Here is a 20,043-nt window from a genome sequence, read left to right as displayed (position 1 = left end):
AAATTCTTCTGAAAGATAGATTTCTACCATGCACAAAGTTTAATTTGATAAAGATTTTTGCGAAAACCTATGGCATCACATGAAGATCGATCTACCTTAAATGGACAGACACCATATCAAAGAAATTACACCTCAATTCACTAAAACTGTCATAACTTGGCAATCTACGAATATTTTCCACGTGAATTTAAGTGATTCCTATGGTTGCATATCTCCCATACAGACAATATAAATCATATGAACATGCAAGAAAAGTATATCAACATGCATAATAATAATGTCCCACCTCACCTATCCTTTTTGTATCTGTTGGTACATAGAAACCCGATACTCTACCTGCCTCTCGTCTCTGGTTGCTACCATTGCCAATGCCTATAGCTACTCCATCCCAGCGGTGACTGTTCCTTTGCTTGGTAGTCCTTTTCCATGTTGTTTTTGGCTGACCCACTTCCTCCACCCTTCTGGATGCCATGTCAGTGCGGTGGTACATACGCTGATGTCCAATTTTTGTATATGATCGCAATAGCTCAGTGATAGAGCGTTCACTTTGTAACCGCCAAGTCATGAGTTCGAGCCCCCCTCATGTCATGTCGCGTCAAATCTAAGACTTAAACATAGGTAGTGATTGCTCCTTCGCCAAATGCTCGGCGTTTAGAAGTGAAGATCAAAGGTCTTTCGGATATGACCTTAAAACGGATCTCACTTTTCGCTGCAGAAGTTGTATCGTTATAGAACACTCGCTGCTACGACCTCGAGCGTTAAGCATAGACTTTTTGTAGTACTTCACCTACAGACGTTGACGTCTCAATATGAGTGAACTATTTACAAGGGAACGTAAACAAAATACGCAAGCAACCAATTAACCTTAGTTCATCCATTTCCGTTTCACTCGCTATTGCCGTTTTGTTCTTCGCATTAACTCTTCTTTTGATATTTTGTCCGGCCATCTCACTCATAGAAGTTGTCTCAGACATCAATTCTGGAAGGTGTTAAGATTCTTTTTGCCACGTTAAGTTGTTTTCAATGTCTCGCTCACGTGCATAAAGATTGAAAAGATCAAGCTGTAGAATGACTTTCCTTTAGTTTGAAGGATTTTTTTTTGATGAACTCCAGAATTTGATGAACATTGCAAATTGAGCTTTTGCTGTTCCCATTTGATGTTACCACTCCTCCAAGGTATATAAATCTTGCTCATCGATCTTAACTGGCTCCTTAATGTCAGAGTTGAGTCTTATTACTTAAGTTAGCTCCATCCTCATGTGACGTATGAATATTAATGGTTAAAAGTGGGAAAACTGTATTAATTTCCACTCAATATAGTTTAATTTAATTAATAACCAAAGAAAATGTATTTGTTGCCACCTTTTTAAAGATGTCAGACATACAAAAACAGAAGTATATATCTACATCAGAAAATCACACATTTTCGTTAAACAGAATAATAAAAATAGATAAAAACTTGTTGAAATGACAAAATTTCAATATCAACAGTTTTAAATTCATAGATATGTATAGATTAATTGTGGATATTAGGTAAACTAATGTATAATAGACATCCAGTAGAGGAAATTCCAGCATAGGAGTTATTGCCCTTGACAATTTGTTTTAAACAATTGATTATATATGGAAAATATAAACTTTTTCAGTATTGATAGTTTACCAGATTTTTCATTATATCCAGTGAATAAAATTCCTCAGAAAGATATATTTCTATCATGCGCAAAATTTAATTTATTAAGATTTTTGCAAAAAATGACATCACATGAGGATCGAGGATTTTAAAAAAATATTTATCCTGAGGCCAAGGCAACTTCTATTTTTATACAGTCTGTTTTTTTTTTGTGTGTTTTTTTTTTGGTTGTTTGGAATTTTCCTTCAACTTCTAATTTTTTAATAGTTTTATTCAAATATTTTTCAGATTTCAGAAATACCTTGTGGGTTTTTCCCCTTCCTCTATCCATCTAGCTTGAGATCTTATGATATGGCCTTCCATTTTTTCTTTTTTGAAGTTTTCTAAAATCAACCTCCTTTCTTCAATAAGATGCAAGTCTATTTTTTCCTCAGTTTCTAAGTGACCTATTTCTGCAAGTAGATACATTTCTTGCTTTTTCCTTTGTTTTTTCTTGTAGGAAGGGTATGAATTAAATAGTAACACCCCTTATTTCCATAAGTAAAACCTCCAATAGTATACTATCATCAATAGATCTTGTGTTATACGTGTCACTTTTAATATATTGTCTACCAACTTTATGAATAGTTTCTTTGACTTTCTGTACATATTTTTTATCTGAAAGAAGACTACATGTATTATTGAATTTCCAGAGTCCACATCTCCTTTTAAAAGAGTTCAATTTTAATTCTACAACAACTATGGAGTGATCTGATCTATAACCAGGTTTAATTAAGTATGTTTCCACAAAATTGGACAAACTTTCAGAGATTAAAATGTAATCTAGACGACCCTGTTTTAAGGGTGTCTTTTCATGCCATGTATAAACCCATCTATCAGGATTCAAAATTCTAAAATAATCTAGAAGTTGTAAGTCATTCATAATTTCTAATAATTTCTTCCTTGCTTTTGGGTTATTTAGTGAAGTATAATTAATTGTATCAATATCTGAGCTTAGTGCAAGATTAAAATCTCCTAAAAGTATATAATACTCATTATCCAGTTCTAAAAATACCTCACGAACATATTCATAAAACTCAGGACTATCAATGTTTGGACCATAAATGTTAATAAGAGTGACCCTATTATCCTCTATTGTTAAGTCTAGGGCAATTAAATTTCCCTCTTTGTCCCTCTTTTCTTGGTGTACCTTGAATTCAAAATTATTGTTAAAAAATAAGGCTATCCCTCTTGCATTTGATTTATAAGAGTTGAAGAAACATTTATAGCCCCACATGGCTTCAATATATGGTTCTGCTTCAGGAGTGAAGTGGGTATCTTGAAAACATATTATAGAATAACCTTTCGATCTACAAAACATTAACACATCTTGACATTTTGATAATGTAGACAAGCCCTGGCAATTCACAGTAGCAATTTTTTTTAATCAACCATTTTCTAAATTAAAAAGGCCAATATATAACATAAAGCATTGCATAATTGATAATGGATATTGTAAGCAGACACGTATCGACATATACATATAAAAAATTTAGCATCTTTATTTGTAAACAAAAATACTCTGGACCGCTTTCACACATCTTCCATACATGTAAACAAAACCTTAACATTGATCCCGATTGTATTTAGTTTGAGTCCCGATCCCGATGACAAAATACAGGCACGGATGTTAGGTTTGTCTCCGCAAGAATAAACACACTAACGCCGGTGTTTAAGTTTCTCATTCACATCATCCAAAATGTCGAATTTATGTCTATTTCCACTACTATCAATGACGAACACTTTACCATTGAAGTACCATGCTGAATGAATCTTAGAGTCTTCATTTAGATCGCGGATGAGCTTGGCGTTCATGGGTGTTATATGGTCGTGCATGATGAAGTGTTTCTTCACTTTTTCCTGTGATCGATTCTTTATCACTCTTATTTTTGTCTATAAACAAAATTTGGCTATCACCGGTCTTGGACCGTCCCTCACTTCATCTGGTATACGATGAATGGCCACAATATCTGCAGGTGCCAAATCGATATTACCCGACTTTCTGAGGATTTTGCACATGTCCTCTCGCAAGTTTTCACCCTGTTTTTCTTCCCACCGCAGGTACTTTGTTACTTTTTTTTTTAGAGTATTGCTGATTTTGATTTGCAAGTCTAATCGCACTGTCTGCTCTACTCTGCAGTAGTTTAAGGTTTTCTTGCATACCTCGTAGCTCCCGTGCTTGATTACAGAACTTCTCACATAGTGTCTCAAAGTCAATGATGAAGCCGTCTGAGATATCTTTAACGTGTCCTTTAAATTCTTTCGTATTGTTCTCAAGTTTTTGTTCAAATTCTTTCTTTACATCAGCTTTGATTTCTTTTGTGGTGTTTACTTTCATTTCCCTCAGAATTGTGTTTTTCACGACAGCAATGATTTCCTCTTTCATTTCCTTTTTTTTATCTCCTCCAGAATAGAGGACACCATGTCTTTGATTTCTATTTTGCTCATCATATTGTCTTTAATTTCCTACAAACTGTCCTGAATAAATTTCAAGTCCATTGAAATATTTAAAGCACCTGTATGGGCCCCACCTGATGGAGAGTCCATATCTGAGCTGTCTGTTCTCTTCTGTTTTTAGCCGATGCTTTTTCAGAAACCGTGGAACTTCTAACGGCTTGAGGAACACTGTGTAGATTTAACTGCAACAATTTTCTCTCCGGTGTTTTCAGAATTTCTGTTTGCTTTCTATCTGCTTTTTCTCTTTCTTTTGCTTATTGTCCGCCATTGAGTAGTAATCACGATAGACACAATGATTCACAATATCTTCCAAAATACACCCACAATACTCACATGTGTTTTAAAGTATCACAACAGTGTCAATCAGATTTCAAATATTTAAAAATCCGGCTTAAGAACGTCAAAAACAGAACAAAATTTGATGAAATAAGCGGAGCTTTTTCACCTGTGTCAGTACTACTCCATCACGTGATCCGATCCCCTGCGAGCATTGTCTTACTTATGTATAGACAAAATCTTTTCTCAAACGCTATTTGATATGATATTATTATTCAAGATTTTGAAATATAAGAATAAGTTGTAATATAAAATCACCATAAACGTACGATATCGCAGCAATTATATCTGTTGTGGAAGAATATTTTACTGGAAAGATAAAGTAAAATGATCTTACATTCACTGGTCTTCTCTTGCATTATTTTGAATATATGAAATATATTTGTTATAAGTTTTACATGACGTTGAATGTAAATCACCAATAACATATCATTGTTTTCCAGGAAATTGTCCAATTTACAATTACCAGTTCTTTGAAAATAAGGTGGCGTCCTACTACAATTGTTCAAAATTTATGAGTGGATGTCCTAACCATATGACCCATTCCAAAAACGTTTTCAAATGTAAGTAACATGAATATATGATGACAATGTTTTTTTGATTTACCAGTACTTTTATGTACGATAGATAAATATAAATCTTGTCCAATTCATGCAGTTATCTTACAAATATGTGTAGCTGTACTTATCATAGCAGTGATTCATTTGTATGTGTTTGTACACATAAATTGATGCAATAATAATAAAAATGTATTTTCAGACCCTGAGTGCTTTAATATTGATTCGGAAAGAAGTTGCTTTCGTTCTGAAGATCGATGTTCGATGACCAACCTCACAGAAAAGTAATAATTTTAGCTCATCTGAGCTATAGACTCAAATCAGCTTTTCTGATAAAAAACTGTCCAACTTTTGTAGTTGTTGTCTGTCGTAAACTTTTTACATTTCTGCAGAAACACTGTGCTGATTTCAACCAAATTTGTAACTAAGTATCCTTAGCTAAAGGGAATGTATGTATGTTCAAATGAAGGGGCATGTTTCGTTCAAAGCGAAGGCAATTGGAATTTTTATGCCCCCGAGATTGAAGATCGGGTGCATATTGTTTTTATCCTGTCTGTCATTCTGTAATTCTGTCATTCTGTGCAAGGTGAAAATAACGAACAGTGATCAATCTCATAATTCCTATAAGCAATACAAAGTAGATAGTTGGGCAAACACGGACCCCTGGACACACCAGAGGTGGGATGATGTGCCTAGGAAGAGTAAGCATCCCCTGTCACATAACCATTGACAAACATCACCACGTAATGAATAACTCAGGGCCGCCGGGGAGCATGATGAGGCTACACATGAGTTCAAAGTTTTGAATAGAAATATATAAAAAGTACTATGATAAACTTCTCCTCTAAGCCCCAGGGTAAAAGTTGTCAAAGTAAGACATTCTCTTAAGCTTGTAATGTAGATTAAAGTTGATCCATACATGGACAGGGAGGAAACACAACAAGGATTCAAAGTTTTACATTGGAATATATGAAAGGTGAAGATAACGAACAGTGATATATAATATCCGACGATGACTAAGGTTTTTGGTTCCAGCTGACAAAGATTGTTACAACATTGTCTTTGTTCGTAAGGTTCATTATTACAAGTGTATTGTAAAGGAATTTGGTAATCGTACTTATACTCCAACTGCTCTTTCAAAAGACGAAATTCTTCAAAACCATGCTTCAGTTTTAGACACATTTAATATCCCAGCCAATGGGTCGGATGAATTTGAGTTACCATACCTATACTGGATTCCTAAACTTTATAAAAACCCTTACAAACAAAGATACATTGCTGGATGCATTAAATGTTCTACCTAGCCCCTATCTTTGCTCCTCACGAAAATATTAACAGCTGTGAAGGAGAAACTTCAAACGTACTGTGCGACAACATATGCCAGAAGTAGTGTAAATCAAATGAGGATTTTAATTTTTTAAAAAGAACTTTTAGTAAACTTGAAATCGCAAAACTTTTCTCAAACATCAAAACGTATGACTTTTCAACACTTTACACGATGATTCCTCACGATAGATTAAAGACTACACTTTTTGACATCATAGACAGTTGCTTTCTCAACAAAAATGGAAAACGCAAATATTCCTATGTAGTGATCAGTCATCCAAAAATTACTTTGTGAAACGCCACTCTGATTCAACGCACAAGTACTCTGAAGTTGAAATAAAAAACATGCTAGATTTCCTCATTGACAATATCTTCGTGGTGTTTGGTGATCAGGTCTTCCAACGGTCTGTTGGAATCCCCATGGCCACGAATTGGGCTCCTGTGTTAGCTGACCTGTTTTTATATTCCTAAGAAGCAGAAATTATTAAAAAAAAACTTCTACTTGAGCAAACCCCCCCCCCAAAAAAAACACCTCTTGCTGTGGCCTTCAATTCGATATTTAGATATATCGACGACGCATTATCTATTAACAATAATGATTTTCTTTCATATGTCGATTCAATATATCCCAGTGAACTTGAAATAAAAGACACCACAGAGTCTTCCACTTCTGCTTCATACTTAGATATTTTATTGAGAGTAAATATCAAAGACAAACAAACAACTCAACTTTATGACAAACAGGATGATTTCAACTTCTCCATCGTCAACTTTCCATATTTATGTAGCAATATCCATTATCACCTGCATCTGGTGTTTACATCTCTCAACTGATTCGATACGCAAGAGTTTGTTCTGCGTATGGTCAGTTTTTAAATCGAAGCAGGCTACTGAGAAACAATTTGATGGTGCAGGAGTTCCAATAGTCTCGTTTAAAGTCAGCTCTTCGCAAATTCTATGGTATTTATAACGATCTAGTTTGCCAATACAACCTATCATTGGATCAAATGCTGTGTGACGTGTTTCATGTCGATTGTTAGGCCGTTCTTGGCACACTGATTTTGACTACGGATAACTCCGTTTACCTGATCGAGATCTAGGGCTGACGGTGGGTGTGACCGGTCGACAGGGGATGCTTACTCCTCCAAGGCACCAGATCCCACCTCTGGTGTGTCCAGGGGTCCGTGTTTGCCCAACTATCTATTTTGTATTGCTTGTAGGAGTTATGAGATTGATCACTGTTCGTTATCTTCACCTTGCATACTACCTCTGGTAGATCCAGGGATACGTGTTTTCCCAACTCTCTATTTTGTATTGCTTATAGGAGTTATGAGATTGATCACTGTTCGTTATATTCACCTTTCATAATCCACATTTCATTAATTGTGTAATTAATTAATTAATTAATTGTGGATCATGTGTAATTAGTCATCGTTGGATATATTTTTCTACTTAAAACATATACCTTGGACTTTTTCTGCAATTCCAATTCCAATGTATATATATATATATATATATATATATATATATATATATATATATATATATATATATATATATAGTGTTAAAAGCTATACATAAAGAATTTTGAAATAAGAATACAATTTATCTCTTTAATATTCAAGCATCCTCCTGTAGTGTAGATTCGCGTTTGTCACAGAACCAATGGACAGGGCCACAATAGTTTATTGCTTTACACAGGAATATATAGAAAAGGGATTCAATTTATTTCATGTACGAAAAAGATACAGTTAGTCTAATTAAAATGATAGTCTACTCTTGTCATGTCGTTTATTTTCTTCATTCCATGGGCCTTAAATCACAAATTAAAGATATATGATCCTAGTGACCCAAACTCCCTGCGTGATTCAGGTTAGTTTTCTAGTCTATGAACCTCTGTGTTTTCTCTGGCCCCTTTCCTAGTAACAGAAAATCTTTAGTCCATGTAAAAGCTTTCATTTATATGGTGATTTCCTTTTTTAAGTATTACAGTTTCAACAACAGCATTGAACACAACAGATGAACTGTCCACAGAAAGATCAATCACGTAAGAAAGTTTTATGGGAGTTTCTCTGATATTTTGAAGCTATTCATCCTTGCATACCACGATTTGGACCCACATATTCCGCCAAACATGTGGATCCAAAACCGTGGTATGAGATAACTAAGTGATCATAAAAGACATAAGCTGAAGTCTCTGGTTTTTTTGTTTTTGTTTTTGTTTTTTTTAGGAATGACGTATCACAAAACAGAACACGAAGTGAAAGTGGTATTTCATACGTGGTACGGGAGAGTAATGGGTAAGGGTACTTTCATTTTCTTCGTTCTGAGAGATGATTCATAGCAATATAGTAATCAGTTCTAAGCTTCTTTTTGAATAATCCATTTATGTCATCTCAAATTTTACTAACTGCTGATATGAAAATGATGTCTCATCATAATGATATCTTGCTGAGAATGTGTTAACATATTATGTATTGGATGAGGTAGTGCAACCAATGCAGTCCAACAAAAATTTAGAATAAGGTTTGCTTAATTTTCCTCATCTCAAAGTTTTATCCGTAGATAACGGATGGAACAAACGAATAAACTTGCTTTGTTGAACTGTTTTTTTAAATTTACATTTTGGTGTACTATAATCCAGGATTTTCTTTGTGAGATTTTTGGCGCGTATGATGATGAGAGGGATCAATTTAAAACCAATTACGGTTTACATTATTTGTATATGTTGTTTTTATGTTTTTCCCTCGTATAAAGAGCACATGGATCTCACCCAATTTCAAAATGATTAGTCTGATGTGGCCATAACGATTATATTCAACATAAGATTGGCTTTGGAATCTCTACAAAATACACGTATTCTACATTGGTATTTCCTGTTTTGATTGTGTAAAATAAAATGTTGAACAATTTGACGTAATTCCCTTTAGTTTCCTGAAATCGACAATATCAAAACTATTTTCTTGATACTGGAAGTGTTTGAAATCAAGATAAAACATTAAACGTATCTATCATTATAAGTTTTTGTTTTCAAACAATTCTTTTATTGCAAAACATGAACACCAAGAGGCAAAAAAAGAAAAGAAAAAAAAGCATTATTCTTTGCGTGCTGTCTTATTTTTCAGAAACCCAGTTTTGATGGTAATCTCCGGGATTCTGGGAGGAGTGCTACTGACAGTTATCCCGATTTTCCTCTTTATCAGTCTGAAGTTGAATTTACTAACCTACCTGAGTATGTTTATTATATTTCAATAGTATTTATGGGCGGTTTCAGGATTTCAATTTATGGGTGTGGAAAATCTTAGAGGAATTCATGGGATTGGATTTAAATGACCCGTTGTTTTGATATAAACATGCAACCATATAATGCCTAATCACATAAAATTTATTTGACAATTCAGAAAAGCAGTTGATGTACAGAAGACAGTGTGAAGAAAAACAGCATGTAGATGAAACTGAGTGTATATGTAAGTACTGAATCTGAATGGAACAGCTACAATGTGTTCTATACATAAACAGCCAAACCATCGATTAAATCTCATTATATTTATTTACATTTCCAATATTTTTTATTCGATATCTACCAATTGAAATGATTACCTTTTCCTTATGAATGTTAACAATGTACGTTTGATTTTGTTAAATATGGTACGATTATTTTATCGTCTGGGAATTCTGTGAGAGATGAAAGTAAAATGCAAATATAAAACATAAATTCCATTCTTGAAATAGAAGAGGGCATGAACAGCACCGCTTTACACCAGCATACTTTTCATGAAACGCGTTAACGCTACATCAAGTATGCTGGTGTGAAGCGTAACACATCATGTCCTCACGTATTTTCAAAAATGAAATTTATTAAATAGGCTAACGACTACGTTACAAAACAACTAGTTTCTGTAAAATGCACATAATTAGAAACGGATTCATTTTGATTTTATAATCATTTCCAATTTAATTATATTCTTTGTTAATGGCAATGACTAAATAATGTATAATCATTTCAATGTAATTCTTCCCGAAATTCAACTAAATGGTTTGGAGAAATCGTTAATCATGGTGTTTTTGATTGGGAATGGGGCATTATTCGGCATACGGGATAACTGCTATTGAATGCTGAGGTAGGTCTGTCAGTTTGATATGCAGAAAATTCTAGAGCATGAAGTTATTTTGCTTGATTGTTTTTTCTTTTACGTTCATTTCGAGAGTTTGTCACTTACGGATGTGACTGGTCGACAGGGGATGCTTACTCCTCCTAGGCACCATATCCCACCTCTGGTGTGTCCAGAGCTCTGTGTTTGCTCTATTATTAATTTTGTGTTCTCTAAAGAGTTATAAGATTCCTCATTGTTCGTTCACCTCTTCATTCATGTAGAGACGCCACTTAATTGAGGTAAAGTGTCACAAATTTTGACCTATGCATGGCGCATACGGCATTAGTAGTGATGATTCTTTATTTTACCAACGCCTACCGGAGAAGGGTCCTTCGTTTTGAGGTCGTATCCGAAAGACCCATGAAACGACTCAAGTTTGACGCCGTGCGAGAATCGAACCCGGGATTCCCGGTTGCGAAGCGATCGCTCTACCCATTATGCTAAGCGATCAGTTGTTAACCAGGGGCGTAACTTTGTGTATGAAAATTTATACACAAATGCTACTGCATCATTTTCCAAAATATAGTGTAGAATATACTTTCTGTTCAAATAAATAAACATACCATCTAAAAATTCCCTACAGACTACTGCTTTAATGGTAAATATTCCTCTACTTAAAACACCTATCCAGATAATTAGCAAATTACTACAGTTCCTATTATTTCCTAAATAATACTAATAAAATCGTTCATTAGTACAAGTGAGGAATTGGGAAATTCCACCCTCGGGACAATATGTACAGTCTAGGATGAAACTTTGTCGAGTCATAGACAGCGAATCTTGTCCCCCTAAGTGCAATTTCCCCATCCCATACGAATAGATAATGAAAGATTACTTTTTTCACATTTTGTCTACAGTTTTAAATTTACATTAATTATGGAGCTTTAGTAAGAGTTAAAATAATCCAAATCCAAATTTCATCTTACATGCAAAAACTAAACAGTCCGAAGGACCATACACCAAAATGGTTTACACTTTATGCTTTTACTTAAAAAAAACCCCAAAGACTACCACCCACAAAGTTGTATCAAATCGATTTTTTTCAAATATGAATACTTTCAATTATATAAAATTGAGATTAATAGAATTCTTTAACTAGTACGAGTGTGGGATAAGGAAATTCCACCGAGGATACAAAATTCGCAGTCTAGGACGATACTTTGCCGAGTTCCATATTTGATCATGATTTCTATCTTTGAACAATAGTAAAAGGAAATCGTCCGAGAGAGACAAACTCTAAACGCATAAAATAAAATATCATAACTTTATTGAATTGCAAATGTTAATGTACTACTTGAACCCATTTGTTCGTTTATAGTAGTTCAAAGAGTAGTTCGTGGAAAGTATAATTCATACGCAGACAGACTGCACTAAAACGGATCTAACTAGATCGAAACGGAATGTGTTGTGAATTACAAACAGTGATTTAAATAGAAATGTAGGAGAAAACACACAGTGAATGTAAATGTTTAGGGATAGAATTTAATTGTGTGGTGTTTTTTTTTTTAGAATCGTAAGGAAACACAGTAACATTTAAGGAGATACTCTACATCGTCATATAAAATGGCTGACTTCCTTTTTAAACATGGATGAAAATATAAATATCAGCAATATTTATCTATTCATTTCAAAATTCATCACCTAGCTGAGTAACTCAGTAGGTTAGCACGTCGACTGCTGAACTGTAGACTGCGGGTTCAAGTCCAGCAGGGATTTTACTAAAACTGCATTTTTTTAGTAAATAAAGTAAATATGAAAGTTTTCAATTTCAAAATAATGTTGTACATATCCTCCACCTTTCACGCATCTTAAATTTATCTGGTGTAGCATACTTCCTTTAGCAAAGATAATTTCTTACCTCATATTTCACAGGAACGATCATTTGTTGGACTACCAAAGAGCATGACTCCTAATTAGAGTTTCTCATTATATTGTTCCTAATGAATGATTTCAAATGTTCATTGCACATTTTTCACGACCTTGTTTATTGCTGATAAAATATGCACTGTATTTTTCTCTGAAGCAATGCTGGAGACCCAATCTGCAGAAAACAATCCAGAAAAAAATCCAGCATATGTTGAAGTGCTGGGGGCGTCCGAATCCACCCTAGGAAGTGATTCTGGAGTAGAAACAGGTTTTAATATTAAAAACAACGTGTTTTTGTATATAAATGATGTGCAAAGAAACAACAAAAGTATACAACTATATCTTGAAATCACAGTAATAAAATATATGCATTAAGATTCTGTCAATTATGTTTTTCATTGGACTAAATTACATGATGATTTTTAATGTTTAGGAGATAATGGAGGGCAAAAATACAGAACAGAGAAGAGACCCGAGACACATATCAATATGGAAAATGGTAACATATACTAAGAGCAACAACAACAAACATACTTACTCCATAATCTACATTATAGTTTATTCAAAAGTAAACATTTTATGTGTTTTTAATGAATTTGCATTTTTACTTTTAAATTAATGGTGTATGTTTTGCAGAAGAGAAGAAAGCTGGTAAGAGTATTAAAAACCTGGAAGCCATCGTCAAATTATCAGACAACAAAGAATTCAATGCCTTCCTTCGTGATGTAAGCAAAGATATGACTCCTGGGACGTTAGAGGAAATGAAAACACTTTTAAAAGGTAATCCAATGATTTCTTACGAGTTTGTCTTCTCTCCGGAAATATTTACATGAATAATGATTTTCCCCATATACTTAAACATGCATGTTTAAACGATTAAGCAATGATTTGAAAAGGGTAAGTATTTTTTTGGGAAAACTTCTCCGTAAAGCATTTCTTTGTTTTACTACCGTTAAAATGACACTATGATAGAATAAAATGTGGGAAATACTTGGAATATGTGTACGAGATGTTGCTTATTGAAACATACGACCTAGATAAGAATTTGGAAGTTCTGTGTTTGATCGACGTTTGGGATGATAAATAAATAGCCTGTTTATAATTTGTAGGATGGGACTCTCTAGAATTGTCGTTTTAGTATAAACAGACTGAAAAGTTTGTGGTTAGAAGCAATTTTCAGAATTACAATTGATATCAAATCATTGGGACATGACACATGATTTCAACAGCGCTTTAAGTGAACAATGTACTTTATGAATTTTGTGTGAAATTTACTGTAAGTATTTTTTTCATTGATATTTTGAAATGTAATTGATAGGTTTATTAAATCTCTCAACGGTGCTATCTATACAGTATTCGATGGACTTTTGTTATTCTGATTCATAACATCAGGGGGTTCGTCCAGAATAAAGAATTTTTCCAGATGTAAATATTTCTTTAATTAATTTCAATTAGTTGTCAGCAGAAATCAACATGCTTTCGATCACAGAATTTGTTGATTCACCGACAGTTTTGGTTTTTGATGCTTTGAAAAAGAATGAGTTGATAATATAAAAGGTGTACACTTCGGGTTAGAGGTAAATCTAATATGAAAAAATAAGATAAATTTAAGGTTGTAGAAGAAGTTTAAAGGAAGGAAGTTTTGAGACATGGTTTTCCAAAACAAATTATTAAACATGTGAAAATGACAGAATTGGAGTTCAATTAAAGTTAGAATAATGAAATCATTAGGAAAAAGAAAAACAGAAAATACGATTAGAGCTTGAAATAAATAAAAATGACAGAGCATAGAGAGAAAATGTAATTGGAGAGGGAAAAAAAGATACCTAAAAGAGTGTAGAGAGAAAAGAAGGAGCATAGACAAAGGAAATGAAAGATCAGATAGAGCAAGGTTGGCTGATTGTATATTGTTAAATGTCCCGCCGCGGGAGCAATTAAACCAGAACAAAGACACCCTCAGCCGAGAGCAGTTTTTTCTAAGCAAAACAAATACCCCGATATTGTCCAACTTAGCAAGAGTGGCTTCCACCAGAAGAGATCGCCATAGTCAGAGAGTTCTACTACATAAAAAGGCATCCATATGCGAAACTTGGGACAATCTGATGCATCCCAAAGAAATACAAAGTATCGTTTACCAGATGTTGGTCTACGTAATATATCGTAGGAACTCATGAGTTTGACTCGCGCCACACTCATGGGTAGTAATGTAAGTGTCAATCACTTCCATTGACCCAAGTTGTGAAAGGATGTTTCTGAATTTGGAAGGCGTATCATGTTTATCAGATGGTAGGTAAACCTAATTAGAAAATACCATCTAACACTCTCCAACCCATTCCAACTTTTGAAGAACCTTTAATTGAACGTTGGTGGCTTATGTAGGACCTTTGCCTATGGCTAGTTTAGGGAACCAGCATTTACTTACTATCATGTGTATGTCCACTCGATTTCCAGAAAATATCTTTCTTAGAAATATGAAGCAAAAGACCATATTTAAGGTCCTTACCAAGTTTTTTTTTAGTTTTATACAAATACCAAAAGTCATTCAGTCTAAATAGGGTTGTAATTTGATGACTGGGTCATGGATGATTAGAGTTAGTATGAGTCCATTGCTTATCATCTTGAGTTATCAGGGACGCTTGAACCTTAACTATGATGAAGGCATATTGTTATTAGTATGATTGGAATCATGGAGTTCACCTCTCTTTGATTCGTCACTTTGAACTTATGTTTGATCATACAACCAGAGGTCCTTAAAATAGTTGAACGAAAGGTGGTTGACTAAATCCAGTGCCCTTATTCTTTTAGACCACATATCTACGTTTTAAAGAATAAAAGTATGGTATGACAAAGATGTCAGGAGGAGAATATTTAAACCATTAAATAAGGATTTTGTATTTTTGACTCATCCTGCTCATCGTTTACAGGCCAGATATTATGACCATTATGAAATTGAAAGAAAACCTAGTAATGTGATCTATATGTGACGCGTCATGATACTTTGGGTCCAAATGAGGTAATTGCGAAATAATGTCACAAACATCGTATATTGTTCAGCACGTTAAAAAATTCCGCAGTGGTTTTTTTTTTTTTTTTTTTTTTTTTTGCTTTTTTTTTTTCTTCTTCATATTTTGGTTTATCAAGGTTTAAGAGAAAATATTTAATATATATAGTACTTACAAGTGCCTAAATTCAGAACTTTAATTTTCAGCCCCAGTAGAGAATGTTCGTAGAATATATAACGGGAGTTATTGGCCTTTACAAAAGTGAAAGTAAGATGCGTTTTTCTCCCTATAAGAAAAAAACGTAGTTTGCGATTTTGTAAACATTTGTGCTAAATAGGAATGTGACAGATCAAATGTAAAAACTTTCAGTGTGAGTCAATCGAGGTGTACATCGAGTGTCTGTATTCTGCACTATTCCATCATCCATTGTATACGACAACGAAGAAACAACCCGGGTTTTCTTTCCTGCACGATATTCGAGTATATCTGAGAGCAATGGTAGTTATGGGGGTGATTAATTAATTATAATGATGAAAAACAGAAATAAACAATTATATATTCTGTGAGCTTGATTCAACAGGCATTATAGGAGAGAAAAATAAATACGCAAGTACTTTTTTAAAGCGCGGGGTTGCGTGTATAGACTTTATGGATAAGTGTAGATTCAGATGTACCATTAATAAGAATTATACTGGAAACATTACATTTGTTAAACAATGCTAAAATACAGAGAGATCACCACCGAGAACATGTGATGACAGGAACATAGCACCAAAATTGAAAAGGATGTCACAGCCAGATAAAATAATGGAAAGGATGGGGGGGGGGGCAAAGGTTGAATTCATAGCTTGCTATAAACAAAAAGTGAGAGGCGGCAACCAGCCAATGCATGGAACTTTGCAAGCAATAAAGACTTTCCAATTGGATATAACAAAAAAGGATACATGACGATGTATACGATGCCAAAATCACCCTCTCTAGTTCTTTCTATCTAATATACATAAAAATGAAAATGATATATTTATTAATCTATATTTTAGTTTCCATTTGTATGTAATGAATTCAATTGTGCATCGGCAACATCAATGTTTATAGGTCCATGATTAATTATCAAAATAGATATAACAGTGCATCGATTATGAAAATTCAAAAAATCTGCCATCGTCGGATAATCACTTGATGAGTAGAAGACGATATCAGCCGTGGGTATCTGGCGATGGAATTTTGCATTACCTGTAGAAATGATAGCTCATGAATATAATTTCAATATCAATTCATTTACTAATATCCAATTTATACCAACTGTTTTGTGTGTTAAGGGGGGGGGGGGTAATATACGAACATGTAATATAGTTGAAACATGTAAATAATACGCATGCCAAGTATATAATGTATTGCACCATGATTTGATTTTGTGGGTTATCCAAATTGTACCCCTACAAGAAGCATTCCATTACAGTTTTATCTATATATAGATATACACCAAGTTCACTAGTCATGTTATGCTCTGGACCAGTCGCGGCAGCTCAATGGTATTGTAACCGGGAGGTCGTGAGTTCGAGCTCCGCTCGTGCCAAGGCCGCGTCAAACCTAGGACACTGATATAGGTAGTGATTGCTCCTCCAAACGCTCGGTATTTAGAAGTGAAAATCACGGATCTTTTTGATATGACCTTAAAACTGTCACGGCTGGCATTGGTACGTTAAAAACATTCACTGCTATGGTCCTGAGCGTAGGTACTTCACCTACAGCTGATGACGTCTCAATATGAGTGAAAAAATCTCGACGGGGCGTTAATTAACAAACAACAAACAATATGGTCCGAAAGTTGGGTCACTCTTTTCTTTAAAACATCAAAGAAGTGTCGGAGCTTTGTCATTTATGCATAGGAATTTGGCATTTTACATTCTTGAATATCAGTTATTGTCTCACGATAGAAAGATTATATATATTTTAAGATTTAATTCGATAAGTAAATCAACACGAATTCCAATCAGGTCTATGGAAATAATTTTGCCTGAAAACAGAAAATTAAACTAAATTCTGATAAATTTAATTTATTGAGTGCTAAATATGATTCAATATACGACTTATCATTTCAGGAGAGAGAAAAAATATTATAACACTTGATTATACTTATGAAAGTTGCTTTGAATGTTTACTTCAGTAGCATAGAATATCATAAGTCCCAGTACATACTATATACTTTGAATAAAGTACATGTATCAGTTTTCATTTTTTTTCCAAACAAATTAGTACGTCTGTGAAATATTGGTCAGCCTATTTGCGATGAAAAATGCAACTTAATTGCATTGAATGATTCCAATTATAAATTGACAACATTGACCAGTCAAAGTTACACAAAGTTAACTTGTTACTTGTACATTATAATGTTAATCATGATTAAATGCTCATAGTTACAATAAAACTTGATACTCGGTATAATACAACAATTTTAAGACATTTGTATGTTATCATTCTTATTAGCTTTTAAATCTATCATGATTGAGTTAGTTTAAAATACAAACTTGGCATGCTAACTTTAGAAGCAGGTAAGAATAATTATTAAATTATAAGAGAGAATTATCTACATCTAATGCGATACAAGGCAGCCATGTTTCACCATGTTATATATAGATATTGTATAACCTTGATAGTATGGTGTATGGAGTTTGACTGCATGGATATTGGTAGTTATTATCTATTGAGTTGAAATATTTTGCAACATAGCGATACATGCAATCAGTATTTTTTCTACCTGTAAATAATTTTATTTACTGAGAAAGTTAAAGAAACACGATTTTTCATTTATAATTATATATTTGTAATGGTTGCTATAGTGACAGTATTCTAATGGGAATGTGTCCTATGGCAACTGTTAGCTAAGATAATGTCTGTATGATACACTTTAGAGAAAATATTGACAAAACGTGTTTGTTCTTAATAAATATCGTAACATTGTTTAGAATTGACTTCAAATTGTGTACATCATTGAGTTTCAAGTGTTACTTCTAAATTAATGAAATTCTACACCATAATACATCATATTCGTGACGTCATATCTCCGGAACCATGCAAGATAAGACCATAAAATTTTCAATGCGCAATTAGGCATACATGTGTGTCATTTTAAAGTGAAAATCTCAATTTTTGATAAATTCCTCATTTGGACCCAAAATCTCATGGTTTGTCACATATGATGGTTAAGACACCAGAATCACATAAAGAAAAAAACGAGTTTGTCACACTAATAAGTTGAAAGAATTTTGATATATGTAACCAAAATCAGTTTTGATTTCGGCCAATGTTAAACATTTCAAGATCATACTAAAAATGATGTCAATGCAGAGATCAGTGAAAAGGACTTCAGTCAGAATGTTCGTTTAAAGAACTACGAAATTCAAGATATAAATCTTGAACATTTGAATATTCGCCAAAGAACAAGTACAATATCTGATGACTCCTTATCCTCCAATCTTTTTGGATGTTTCAAACCAGACCATGCTGCTTGTCATGATGTTATAGTAGGTGTTGCTTTGCCTATCCATATCGCTTGAATGCACCAAAGTTACAGTATTAAATAACCGAAGTGCAGTAAATGCTGGACAATGACATTATATATTCAACAAAAAGTGATTAGAGCTCACCTTGCATTCTTGTACCGAAACTTGACGGTGCCTACTGATTGTGTAATGACTTCGGGAAAGTGAACAATGTCACAAAACACTCATCCGATCCCCAGAATTGATGACTTTATTGATGAAATGTCAATAAATTCGACCTGCTGAAAAGTTACTGGGAAGTACCCTTAACTAAAGAACTAAAGAAATTTCTGTATTTTTGACTCCCGATGGAATATTGCAGTACAGGGTGATGCCCTTTGGGTTGAAAATCATCCAGCTACCTTCCAGAGGATGATTTACTCCCTTATTCATAATATAAGGATGTATAGCCTATATCGTTAATGTCATTATACATTGTACAGCAAAACATGGTCGAACATCTCCGAATCATGTGTACATTCGTAAAGATTTTTGCTAAAGTGATCATATTTCTGAACTTTGTGGAGAGTGACTTTTGTCATGCTACTGTGTAGAATATTTAGGCCACAAAGTAGACTAAGGTTATGGTATATCTATTATGGCTAAAGTGGAAACTATAGCAAAGTTCCCGATTACTACAAACAAGAACGAGTTATTGAGAGTTTGGCTATGACTGGTCTCTACAGAAAATTTTGTCAAAATTATTTAAATGGACAAAGGATTTTGATGAATCATTTTTAGAAAATAGTTCCTCATTGACAATATCTTCGTGGTCTTTGGTGATCAGGTCTTCCAACAGTCTGTTGGAATTCCCATAGGCACGAATTGTGCTCCTTTGTTAGCTGACCTGTTTTTATATTCATATGAAGCAGAATTTATTCAAAAACTTCTACGTGAGAAGAAAAAATCTCTCGCTCTGACCTTCAATTCGACTTTTAAATATATCGATGACGTTTTGTCTATTAACAATGATAACTTTCATTCATATGTCGATTTGATATATCCCTGTGAGCTGGAAATAAAGGACACCACAGAGTCGTCCACTTCTGCTTCATACTTAGATATTTTATTGAAAGTAGACACTAACGGCAAACTAACAACTCAACTGTATGACAAACGGGATGATTTCAGCTT

The 20,043-nt window shown here is 33.9% G+C and overlaps 1 protein-coding gene across 4 annotated transcripts in view; it reads left to right on the top strand.

The window, feature by feature from the left end:
• LOC125649228 (uncharacterized) overlaps window positions 1-20,043 on the top strand; it is a 41,956-nt gene that overhangs the window by 8,454 nt on the left and 13,459 nt on the right. For all 4 annotated transcript variants that reach the window (XM_056165871.1, XM_056165869.1, XM_056165870.1 and 1 more), the window contains exons 4-12: window positions 4,906-5,025; window positions 5,222-5,303; window positions 8,330-8,392; window positions 8,577-8,645; window positions 9,471-9,577; window positions 9,747-9,812; window positions 12,523-12,633; window positions 12,799-12,864; window positions 13,002-13,145. In XM_056165871.1, coding sequence (XP_056021846.1) covers window positions 4,906-5,025; window positions 5,222-5,303; window positions 8,330-8,392; window positions 8,577-8,645; window positions 9,471-9,577; window positions 9,747-9,812; window positions 12,523-12,633; window positions 12,799-12,864; window positions 13,002-13,145 — 828 coding nt within the window. The remainder of the gene's footprint in view (window positions 1-4,905; window positions 5,026-5,221; window positions 5,304-8,329; window positions 8,393-8,576; window positions 8,646-9,470; window positions 9,578-9,746; window positions 9,813-12,522; window positions 12,634-12,798; window positions 12,865-13,001; window positions 13,146-20,043) is intronic.

Source organism: Ostrea edulis, chromosome 5 (assembly GCF_947568905.1).
Source record: "Ostrea edulis chromosome 5, xbOstEdul1.1, whole genome shotgun sequence".
Classification (NCBI taxonomy): domain Eukaryota; kingdom Metazoa; phylum Mollusca; class Bivalvia; order Ostreida; family Ostreidae; genus Ostrea; species Ostrea edulis.
The sequence above is the reverse complement of the archived record's forward strand: the minus strand, read 5'-3'. Positions and strand labels throughout refer to the sequence as shown.